The 12,671-nt window shown below is 41.9% G+C and overlaps 1 protein-coding gene across 1 annotated transcript; it reads right to left on the reverse strand.

Annotated features, from left to right (window-relative positions):
- Window positions 1-1,923: 1,923 nt before the first annotated feature.
- LOC115379900 (protocadherin-17-like) lies at window positions 1,924-12,108 on the reverse strand. Its single transcript, XM_030080863.1, has 4 exons — window positions 9,502-12,108; window positions 8,233-8,291; window positions 7,917-8,086; window positions 1,924-2,974 (listed from the first exon to the last, which is right to left on the reverse strand). The coding sequence occupies exons 1-4, from the start codon at window positions 11,968-11,970 to the stop codon at window positions 2,397-2,399; spliced, it is 3,276 nt and encodes a 1,091-aa protein (XP_029936723.1). The 5' UTR covers window positions 11,971-12,108; the 3' UTR covers window positions 1,924-2,396.
- Window positions 12,109-12,671: the final 563 nt, after the last annotated feature.

Here is a 12,671-nt window from a genome sequence, read left to right on the forward strand (position 1 = left end):
CAGAGAAAATGATGTGATGTACTGTCTGTATTTCAATAGGATGAGTTGCTGTGACCCACGCAATTTCCCTCTCAAAGAGTATTTCAACTTATGTAGATGAGCTCATCAGAGCTGCCTGCTGAGATGAGACATCTAGGTCTGGAATTGTGTCAATACCAGCACCAAAACAAATGCAAATCAAAATCCAAATTAATGTGTTTTCCCCGAGGAGAAACTGAGTCGTACTTATAGTCAGCTCTCAGAAGATGACAGGATTCTGTTATCCAGAGCTCACGCAAAACAAGGCGCTCTCAAACTGCTCACCGTGAGCTTGGGTACAAAAGTCAGTGTCTCCAGGTGGAGGAGCGCAAACTGAAAAGGAACAGGTAGATTTTTGTGTGATTTTTTTTTTCTTTACGGTTGAAAAATACAAGCCATTTATATATTTCTTGGGCTCTTGTGTTTTCTTGATGATCTATCTCAGTAAACATACATCCGAGATTAGCCTTAATCGCTCTGTACAGGTTATGTCAAGCAGATGCACTGGATTTGGTCCAGTTGCTCTGAGTGGCACTGCTCTTGTCACAGCCTCGTTTATGTTCCATGCTGCTGTTGGAGTGAATAACTGCCAGTCACTGGCAAATAACAGGTTATGTTTGGGCAGGAATTAACCACTAGATGGATTGCACTGGTTTAGGCTGCTCTAATACCTCTGTTGTCTATGGCCTTTCTGCATTGTGTCGACCGCTTCTGAGTTTGATGCTAGCATTCAATGCACATGCATGTCAACAACCAGCGATTCACATTTGCACATCTGCTTTGTAAATCTAATGAGGTAGAGGGCCAACAATGTGCATTTTGCATGCCCTATGTATCCGCTGTAAATTATAGATGTATAAACTGCACACATCTGGTACCCTGTAAAACTGCCAGCGAAGATGCAGTGTTTTATTTGTTGTTTTACTCTCAATATGTTATTTTGTTGTATTTACTTGCTATAATACCTTCAGTACACTATTTGTTCTATGTCCTATTCTTTGCTGCTGCAACGGCTCAATTTCCCCTCAGGGATCATTAAAGTTTCATCTAATCTAAAAATTCATTGCAAAAGGCAAATGCTTGATTATAGCTGCTAGTTGTTGTTCAGAGAAAACTTTTTGTTTGATGGTCAGTGCAGCATGCCAGACACATCTTAATTAGTATTTTCATAAACCTACAATGTTCAAAAGTATATTTCATCTGACAGCACCCTGTCGACTTTGAATTTTGGTGCAAAGGCTTGTGCAAGATTTCCATTTTATACTATTCATAGCAAAGTACCATCGATTGGAGGAGGTTAGAGCATCTTCTGTTAGGTGCACTAATTCATAAGTGCAATAATTCATATAAATTGTTGTGTAAGGTGTTGATTGTGATTTGTGATATTTTCTTCTGAAGCTGTTTTGATAAGGACCCTTACTACAGTTTGATATACCGGTATACCTAAGGGCAGTGTGTTTGCTGAGGTGATGGTGCTATTTGTCAGCAGATTTACTTACTTTACTTACTTGGGCCTTTGTATTCCTTGCGGAGCACAGGCCATTGATGAATTGCTTTCACCCCCTTTTATCGGTAGATTAAGCAAGATAAATCTTGTCATGCTTTAAGCTATACCTTGGAGACAGAAATGCAATTCTCTGACATAAAAAAACATGATAGCTCTAGAACTGCGACTTGTCAAAAATAATTACATTCCATGCACACGGACGGACATGTGTATACAAATTTAATAAAATACACAACAAGTACAGTGGCCCACATTCACGTGTAAGCTCAGCTTATTTGCACATAAACTGCAGAGAGGACAACAACAAAATTACAAATACATTCTTAAAAAATTGTTTTCAGGAACCTCAAATGGTTTTATGAAAAGGGACATTCCCTGTTGCACCACCATTAATAGTTCATAAGACACTTCACTTTTGTATTTAACGTCACTGATATGTATTTCAGTTGCCTGCGATATCCGAAGAGATGTTTCTTATACACAAAATGGAGACAAAAAGCATCACTGTACAAAAGCAGACAGGACTCAATAGCTTAACAGTAGCAATTCGTTCAACAGCCTCACAAAATTGGAGCTTGAAATGTGTAAAATACAGACATCTAAACTGACAGGTACAGTACACCATGAAAACACTTGAAGAGTCAGATAAGCGATGATTTTCTCCCCATACCTTCACAGCAGTCAAGGACACATATTTCACCTTAACACAACAAGTCACAAACTCAAAAAAACATACAAAGCAGATGGTTTTTGGTTATACAATGCGTGTCGGGAACCTCTGTGGGTCAAAATGAATCACCTCTTGGTCATTTATCTGTGATATCATCATCACACCCCTGGCAGGTGAGAGCAAGTGGGAGCATCTGACCTGTCAGTTCCCAGAGTCCCGTGGGTCAAGAGCACACTCTGACCCCCCACACTCCTGGCTGATGACAGAGCTGTGAATGAGACTGCTTGACAGGGACTTGGGCCTGAGCTCGCAGGTCAGGTAGGGGGGCTCCTCTAATTCTGTGTGTGGTGGTGAACACTGGCCATCTGGTGGGCCATAGGCACTGCTGTCTGAACCGCCCTCCCGCTCTTCTTTGGACTCTTGGTCGGGCAAGTCCTGGGGCATACTATTCTTGGTGGGGCTACTGGACACAGATGGACTCTCCTGCAGTGGTGGGCTTAGTGCACGCTGGGATTTTAAGTAGGGTTTGACATTGGCCACTAGGATTGTACTGTCCCGCTGCTCCTTTCCAAACGTGCTGAGGGTTTTTCTGCTGCTGCAGCTGATGGTGCCATAAATCTCTGTCTCTACCATGGCCTCCATTCCCACAGGGATGAAAAGGTTGGTGCGATTATCGGCACTGTCTGCTTGGCTTCCTACCCGTAACTTTGGCATCCAGCATCTGTCAGAATGTCCCAGTGCACGGCATTCATCAGTGCAGTGGACTGATTTGTCTTGCCCTGCAAAAACAGTTAGGAATTTGTTAGTGTGCCATCCTGGGGTAAGAAAATCACTTTAAAAAACACCTTAAACAACAGTTTTTTTTCCGGGTTTTGGCATGGGTGTTGCAGTCTGGGATGTTATTTAAACAATATTAAAAAGCAGTGATGCTGCACCTTCCTATTTAATGAGGTTTTTCTGTGTAATGTCACCAGAAAAATAAGTGTATCAGAATTGGCACAATCTGCCTTGTCATAACAGAGTCTCATCAAAAATCAACCAATCATTTAGAGCCTTAAATTCACATCAGTCTGCCAATGGTTTTGCAGCACTGTGGGCTGCCGGCCCACAGGGCTGTTAATGCCAAGGGCTGGGCCACCAATACTGCCCGCCAATCACCAGCCAGTGACTTGTTAATAATGAATGAATATTGCCAAACTGGCTTGTTAGATTGAAGGTGCAAGAGGAAACCTGGAAAATAAGTTACCCAAATGTATTTCCCACAATTTGCTTTCAGTTTAAATGTAACAGTTATAAGCATGCAACAGGCTATCATGTAAAATTACAAAAAATTATGAAAATGTGCTCCCCAAACGCCCCCTCATGTGAAATTCGCATTGTCTTCAAGTCAGAACAACATTAAAGACACACATTCAAATCTCCCTTCTACTACAGAAATCCAAGTATTAACTTTCTACATGAGAACTCTGGTGATGCATAATGAATAACTTCTGTGGATAAAATAAGAACTAGAAGCCTGTTGCACCAGCTGTGTGTATGTTCAAATATAGCCGCGTTCAAAGTTGTCCTGATTTACTAAAATATAAGCTGTTGCATCGCACAAATTCACAAGGTAACCTTAAAGTGATAATCCACAATATTTCATGTCCATTTTTGCTGCTCTGTATTACTGATTAATATAACAATGCAGTGGTTCAATAGACTTATATCTTATTCTGTAGATTTGCTGTTCTGAACACACTGTGCTGGGTTGCTCTTTTCTAGGAAGAGATGAATTTCATATTTCTGGCAGCACCAGCACAGGTTTGTGAGGAGTGAACCGAGGAAGAATCGGGCATTTAGCATGAGCAGTGATGGCCACCATAGATGAACTGAGAAACGAGCGCCCCCTATAGAGACTTCTACATCATTAACAGAAAGTCCTAGATAAAAGACAGCGCACTGGCTCACATTGTTTCATTGCCAAGTAATTTCTGGAAAATGCAGTGTGAAAAAAAAAAAAAAGAAAAAAACTCAGCAATGACCACTTCACTAAAGATGCTGCCAAAAATAAAAGAACCACTGTGCTTTTGTAAGTGATAATAATTACAAGAATTCCACTCAATCAGAAAGGCATGAGCTTTCCCACATGCAATATAACCATTTTATTATTTCAGTCATTTTCTGAACATAAAAAATTAGTAGCAAGTTTATTTGTCATAGCAGAATTTTAATAGCAAATCTAAAAGTGTAATGGCATGTTTGCTAATTAACCAGAGGAGCATAGTAATCATAATTATATGACTGCCTTTTTGACCGATTGCTTTCTAATGTTAGTACTCACTTAGTAATGCAATTACATAATGTGCAACATCTGGTTCACAGTTCATGGTTTGGTTTGACATACAGTAATGGTACACAATGCTAATCTGTTATGATATTATAAATGACTTAAAAAAAAAAAAAAAAAAAAAGTTAAGGCCAGGTGCCTTGTTTGTACCACAAGATGAGGACTTAAATGCATAAGGAAGGCGGTAAGTGCAATATTGCTTTATCGTTTTTCGCTATACATCTGTTCCTCATTTTCTTAGATAATGCATACAGTTCAAGGCACAACACTGTTTTCATTTCCACACTGCAACTCTTTTGTATCACATTGTATATTACGTGACACTACACTGTTACATGCTTCGCACAAACCATTCCATTTCTATCTCTGTTGGGACTAAGATCAAGAGAAAATGTGCTTTTGAGTTCAAAATGCATTTTACATCAAAAGGGAGAACTAAACGATGACTTTGATTTGTCAAAACTGCAACACAGATCCCACATATTACAAGTGGTATGCTTTGAAGCATCTCCACCGCAGATTACAGTTCTGTGGCCTGTGCATTTGTGTTTGTCGGTCTTTCTTCTAGTGTCATAGAAAGTGGTATTTTTGTAGGGTGCAGCTACATGAGGCCAGAACAATAAGCACAAGCGGGAAAGAGGGAAGTGTTGAATTCATTTCCGTGGTACCTATCACCGTGGCAGAGCAGCTAGCAGATGACGCTGATGCAAAGAGATGTATATGCTTAGAAGGTTTAGCATAAACACAGTGGGGTATTTTTGTCAATGTGTTATTCTGTCTGCCTATACAAGCAAAAATAACAGAAGGAATGTGTTTCTATGCCGACTAAGGAAGCATAATATGTTATTCTTTATGATTACAGAAGAAAAAAAAATCTATGTTTATTTCACTTGAATGCCTTTCAGTCAACTTGGTCTAAAGGTGGAACATCCATTGTACCCTTACAAAAACATATGCCGACATAGAGGCTCAAACCTTTAAGGCAATAAACTTCCAATTTTCCTGTGACACATGAAGCTATTTATTAGCAGCAGAGCTCTAAAATTTCCTCCTTATGCAATTACTAGGTATATGATTTATATTATTAAAAGTAGCCTACCTTAAAAATGATTTTTAGCAAGAAGTAAGGGTGCTTTCATCCATTCTGCCATTGCATCGTCACTTACTCCGTTCTTGAGTTTCAAAACTACTCATGTCTAACAGGTGTAAAATTGCAGCTTATGCCATGTCTTTATATAGTTCCGTGCATGTGCAGAGCCACATGAAGGCACAGCCGTCACTAAGTGATAAAAAAGCTGTGATCTTATAGGCAAGTTTGACTGGAACAATGACACGCGCTCAAAAATAAAGAACCCGCCTGGCCATTATAATAGAATCAGAGAAAGCCGAGCAACATACCCACTGTGCATCTGGTGTCTCTGAGAGTGAATAAATATTCAGAGAGGATGATAGTGTGAGCTGCACAGGTGCATATATTACCTGTATCAAAGCAGCGAGGAGACTGGGGGCTGGTAAAGGTAAAGACATAAAAAGCAATGGTACTTAACCCACAAGCTTTTGTGCTGCTGTATTTGGGACTATGATTCTGGAGTGACTCAATTTTGGATAATTTCTTGTCAAAAAACTGCAACATAGTGACTTTGTTGTTCAATAAATGCACCAGTGCGTATGTGAGTGTGTTTATTATGTGTGTGTGAGAGAGCAGGAGAGAGACAGAATGTAAGAGTGTGTGGGTTGGAGGGTGGTGTTATTGTGTGATCAAGTCTACAGCATAATGCATAATGCAGATCCTCCAGCTTGTAGTCAGCAGACAGTGACACCCTTTAATGTTCAACTGACCAACCTCAGGAGAATGCCATTTAATCTAACCATTAGTTTTGCTTTTTAACAGCATTTCTCACATGCAATGAGAGAACATTGGGAAAGGCATTAGACCAACCTATTAATATTAAATGCAATGCCCCAGTTCTTTGCATTTCTCTTATCTTACAAATGCAGGCCTATAAATTAACTGACATTCCAGTCAAGGAAGCATCAGCGCTGTGTGTAAATTCTGCCTTGCATATAAGAAACATCTCTTTCAATATCTCTCCGTTTGATTGGCCTTTGAACTTGGGCTGAATCAGATTCAGTATTGCTGCAAAAAAAATTGTGATTGAATTTACACCTCCCACAGAGCAAGTTTCGTCTGCCATGATTCCCCGGTAACACACGCACACACACAAAGTGAGAGAGAGAGAGAGAGACAGACAGAGAAAGAGAGAGAGCGAGAGAGAGAGATTCACACTTCCTTCTGGCAGCCGCATGAATGTTTCCATCTCTGCCCTCCTGTGCATGCCACAAACAAACAGTTCATAGCAATGTAAATGGTGTGGAAAGCACTGCATAAGGACCTGATGACCAGAGCCTGTCTGTTCCAAGATGCCTCTCTCACACTGGGAAATGAGAGACAGCATCACTTTACTTAAGTCCCTTATTATCTTTCATCTTACCTTGAAGATTTTTCTCTTTCTTCCACATTTTTAGTGTTAGACACAAAATAGCTAAATATATCAGCCCCTACCAGGTCAGGGTTAAAAGAGCTGTGACTGGTTGTAACAAGTTCACCATCATCTATGATTACGCCACAGGCAATGTGGATCATTTAAAAATGTTTGAAATAAGATTTAACATTGCTATTTTTTGCTTCCCATAATAAAGCAGCATTGCTCTCAAAACCTTCGAATGGGAGCAAAGCAAAGCCTTTATTAACTGAGAAAATCTTTCCAAGGAAGAGGTGGAAACACTCTGTCATGTTTCACCAAAAATACCTGTCGTTTTGCACTGAAAGTGTCTGTCTGTCATACTTTCTTGTCTCTCTGCCGTGTTATTCGAGACATGGATGCGGTGAGTTCATGTTCAAATAATGACATGATCAAAAGAGACAGTGACGGAGGTATGCTTTGCCATGCATATGAGTTTGTTTGATGGCTAGAGCAGACAGAGGATGTTTGAACTCTCTTCCTTCAGCCAATGGACTCTTTTATCCTCTTAAACTATCATCTACTTTCCACCGTGGCACCTTCATGTCATCTTTGCAACACAGCTCAGGATTTCTGCAATAGCGCAGAGCAGTACAAGTTACAATACCTGCTGCAGCTACCTTAGAGAGCTAAGATTTGATTACTGTGGCACGCTTTGCACCACAAAAATCTTGTTTGAGCATTGTGGTATGGACAACCTCTTTTAAGTGTGGTTTGGCATTACCCGGTGGGAGGCGAGCATCCACTCAGAAATATCAGTTAGCTGCACGCACATTCTTGGTGGTTTAATGGGGTTAAGTATAAACAAGGTCTGATACAAGAGTCAGTTAGGCATCTTCAAGATGTCAGGCAAAGAGAGCGTCCACTCACCCTGCTCAAGAGGCTGGCCATTAACTGCTGTTGCTTTCATCTTGAGGGCCTCCCTGGCAGACGTGTCGCAGTGTGAGCCTTTATTAGTATCCTGGTCACTATCAGCCTGGTCACTATCACCATGGCCACTGTCTCGGAGGCTTGCTCGTTCTGCATCCTTAAATGTTGAGCTGCAGCAGAAAGAAAGGAGGGAAAATAAACATAACTCACTGTTGCTTCCCTGTGAGTGCTCCTATTTGACAAGCATAGTCAGCTTGCTTGATATAGAGATGAATGTAAATGCATTGGTCAGGAAGCTTTTGGTTAGAGCCCTTACCTTTGAACAAATGGCTGCCTGCTGCCAACATAATTGGGCTCTGAGGGAAAATTATCCGTCTGAAAACGAAAGGAAAAAATTATTGTGTATTGGCCATCTCAAAATGTCCTTGCTTTTTTTTCCCCCCCACAAAAGTCTGCGTAACATGATATGCAGACTGAGAAAGCAATGCTCTGGGCTGCATTTCAGATTTTTACATTTTAATCGCAACACATGAAACATGTTAATAAAATATATTTTAGTCAAAGAGCACCTGCCAACAGCGGCAGCATGATAAGAACAAATCTCCATCATGACCATATGTGCTTCCTTGGCAAGGAAAAGCAGTAATGCATTAACCACTGTCATCAGCATCCCTTTTTCCTATCTTGAGAATAATGTGTTTGTGTTGATCACACCCACATGCCCTAGCGACTGGTGACAGTGCCAGGCCTTGTCATCTGTGTTATCATCTCCAAATGAGACTGTGTCTGAGACTGTCCTAGATATTTACATCATTTACAACAGATAATTCTGCTGTGCTAAATACCACTACAAGCCCTTGTTGTCAATTTTCTATGCTAAGGGCTTGTATAAATAACCCTGCCATCCCCACAAGGAAGGGCTGGACCCTATTAATGGCCTTATCTTGCCAACTTTGGCTGTGGTTGGGTGGATCTGGCCCATATTTGCGGAGGGCGAAAAATGCGATTGTAAGGTTATGCTGTGTGCATCTAGCTGTCTGGCACACATTGGTTCAGTAATGTGATCGGACAAGCTGCTCAAACACCTGTCCAATCCCACGTTTCAGGCAGGGTTTTGTTTTCATTCTATAGCAGTGGATCTGGCAGGGGCACAGCAGCCTTGTTCAAGACTCACACTGTTTGCATGCGTAACTGAGAAGACTTTCTGATTATGCAGACCACCTGTACCGTTTTGCAGGAAGAAACATACAATGGACCAATTTCAGAAATGGTTTGATTGTACAAATGCAGATAAAAACCCTTCTTACTCAGAGGCAACTGACAATGTCATTTACAATACATTACCACCCTTTAAGGTTCCACCATATCATGCTGTATCTGCTAAGTATATTTTATAGTGCCATAACAGGGGGAGTAAAAGTAATAATGAGGATGTCTCTCTCGTTGCAGGGTGACATGAAGTTTTTTTTTTTTTTTTTTTTTTTTTTTGCTTTTCTTTTGTCAGATTTGTATAGGGAAGAAGCAGAGGGTGCAGATAAGAGAGAATAAAGGGCAGATAAAGAATACAGAGGAGCATGCTCCTTACCTGTATCACTGACATCCTATTTGCTGGAGTGTCTGAGCTAAGCCCGGCAAAGCTGGAGTGGCAAGCTGCCCTGGGGACTGTCAGGCTGTTGGGGGTGGTTTTCAGGTACATGACCTCCGACCTGGGCAGGGTGAGGGGCAGAGGGCTCTGGTAGTCGAAACAGATTGGCGAGGTGATGAGAGAGGGGCTGCTCACCACATTCATCCGGCTTGCTGAATCTCTTTCCTCCATCTCACTCTGCACCAGCATGATGTCACTCTTGTTGATCCTTTTCTTTTTGCCCTTCCCCACTGGAGGATTGGAGTACTCAGCCATGCGGCAGTTATAATTCCCAGTCTCCTTATCTTGATGCTTGGACTTGACAGCAATGGCAGTCATGACTGCTAAGAGCATGACAGAGATAATGCAGAGGGTAACTATGAGGGGCAGGGATACATCCCAGTGCTGCTGTTCCCCACTTGCACTGGAGCCCCCTCCTGTTGCAGTTTCTGTGTTAGCCTTAATGATCAGCTTAGCAACAGCAGACAAGGGGGGCTTGCCATGATCTGTTACCTTCACCACCAGCTCAACCACTGAGGCTACCTCCTCCCAAAGAGCGTGGGCAGTTCTGACCTCGCCTGCCACCGGGTCCATCTCAAACAGGTGATCATCATTTCCCTCTGAGATCTCATAGGTCAAATGGCCACTTTCTCCGTGGTCATGGTCCACCGCTTTCACAGTGGCCACAATGTATCCTATGCCTACATTTCTAGGCACTGGGATTTCAGCAGTATCATTCTGTAGCAGTGGTAGAATAATAACTGGAAGATTGTCGTTGACATCAAGGACACTGACCCTGACTGTAGAGGTGCTCTCCATATGAGGAGATCCTGCGTCTTTAGCTTGAACTTTGAACTCAAAAAATTTAGTCTGCTCATAATTAAAAGACCGTGAGGCATATATGGCTCCGTTGGTGGGATTAACAGACACATAGGTGTATACTGACACATCTCCGATGTGTGATGGCAGAATGGAGTACGACACTGTTCCGTTTCGACCAATATCTGGATCGTGGGCCAGAACAGAGCCTAAATATTCCCCTGGGATGTTGTTCTCAGGCACCTGAAGCACATACACTGACTTGGTAAAACGTGGCGCATTGTCATTTTCATCCAAGATCTTCACAGTAAATGACTTAGTATAGTTCAAGGAAGGGATCCCATTGTCTCTGGCTACAATTGTTACATTGTATTCATCTTTCAGTTCCCTGTCCAAAGGTCTGTCTGTAAGCAGGGTGTAGAAATTATCATTGTTTTCCTGCAGTCTGAAGGGAACATTTCCCAGCACTCTGCACTGAAGTTGACCATTTCTGCCAGAATCTTTATCTGTTACTCTGACTAGTGCAATAACAGATTCTGGAGGTGCTGCCTCACTGATGGCTCCCTGCCGCACAGACACAAAACTTATTATAGGCCAGTTGTCATTTTTATCAAGCACTTTGACAGTAATTTTGCAATGGCCTGGTATTGGGTTGGGCCCCAGGTCCTTAGCCTGCACATCAAACTCTATGATGGGATTCTCTTCATAGTCAATTTCTCCCTGAATCTTGATGACGCCGGTGTTTGGGTCAATGGAAAACAGATCTTGCATTCTTTCTGATGCATACCCAGTAAAGGAATAGACCACCTGCCCATTGCTCCCTTCATCTTGGTCAGTGGCATTCAAATCTATGAGCACTTTTCCTGGTGGTGAATTTTCTGGAATCTCTATCACATAAGAAGATTTTTCAAAAACTGGGCTGTTGTCATTTGAATCAGTCACTCTAACATTGATTTGCATAGAGCCTGATCTTGGATATTCCCCACCGTCAATTGCTGTTAAGAGGAGGGTGTGATGGCTCTGATCCTCCCTATCCAGAGGTCTCTGAACGACCAGCTCTGGATATATAGTCCCATCACCCCTCACTTTTAAATCCAAAGAAAATGTATTGTAATCATCTCTTGTGACCTGATAGGTCTTTATTCCATTTTCCCCAGAATCTGAGTCGTGTGCAATTGTCAGAGGGAAACGTGTCCCAGCAGCTGCATTTTCTGAAATATCAATATTAATGTGATCTGAAGGAAAACTAGGCGAGTTGTCGTTTATGTCCTGTATATCAATCTTGATCATGCATATTTCCTTGTCGTTGGCAAACACCTCCATAGAGAGCTGGCACTTTGGGTTGCGTCTGCATAACGTTTCCCTGTCAATCCTTTGTTTGGTGAAGATAAGTCCACTCTCTGGGTCAACATCCACCAGATGTGGTGCAGAATTCTCCAGCACTCTGAAGTTAGATTTTTTCCCTCTCTCTATGGTCCCATATCCGGCATCTTTTGCTATATTTCCGATAACAGTGCCAGGTCCTTGCTCCTCCGGGACAGAATAACTGAGATTTTTCAATGTCAGGGCTTTAACCCATAAGAAAAGGAAAATGGGTACAGAGAGACGCATCCCTTCAACTAGATATGCGGTACCGGCAGAAAGAAAAAAAAATCCTTTGACTTTCAACCTGTTGATTACAGCAAACCTAGAGGACTAAACCCGAACCAGGCATGTGGTTTGTCCCCGATCTCACACGAATTGACTGTAAAATCGATTTATAAGCCGTTCTCCCCTGTTAGGCGGTATTTTAACCTCTTTCACATGCCGTTCAGCTATGATGAACTCTTTCTGTAAACAAAGATGACCGCCCGACGACACCTAATGCGTGAATGTAAGATAAAATTCAACATGGTGTGAGCCAGGGATGCTCTGTTTGCCTTACTGAGGATTAAAAGAATACCCGGTGATAAATAAGTATTCCTATTGCATCAAGGTTAAAGCGTTTGAATCTCAATAGTGAAGGTTAGGCTGTACAAAAGCGCATTGCCCTCATGCGACATCTACACCTAGACTACAGCAAATACTGACATGCCCGTTCAAAATGCAGCATTGCCCAATATTACCATTCACAATGCATTTACTTTTTTTCTTCCCGTGCGGCACACTGTTGCATATGGGTTCTGCTCATGTAGCATAAAGCCTGTCCATGGCACAAAGTAGACTAAAGGAAAGGATGAAGGTTTTTTCTCCAGGACAACCTTTTGTATTCCCGTCATTCAAGAGCATCTATAGCGCGACTGCGACTTTTGCCCGATGATTGTCCTATAATC

Source organism: Myripristis murdjan, chromosome 21 (assembly GCF_902150065.1).
Source record: "Myripristis murdjan chromosome 21, fMyrMur1.1, whole genome shotgun sequence".
In the NCBI taxonomy this organism is placed as follows: Eukaryota; Metazoa; Chordata; class Actinopteri; order Holocentriformes; family Holocentridae; genus Myripristis; species Myripristis murdjan.

Coding starts and splice junctions, on each gene's coding strand:
- LOC115379900 (XM_030080863.1), bottom strand. CDS start 11,970: ATGCGTCTCTCTGTACCCATTTTCCTTTTCTTATGGGTTAAAGCCCTG. Junction 8,292..9,501: donor ATAGGATGTCAGTGATACAG/GTAAGGAGCATG, acceptor TTTCGTTTTCAG/ACGGATAATTTTCCCTCAGA. Junction 8,087..8,232: donor AGGCAGCCATTTGTTCAAAG/GTAAGGGCTCTA, acceptor TTTCTGCTGCAG/CTCAACATTTAAGGATGCAG.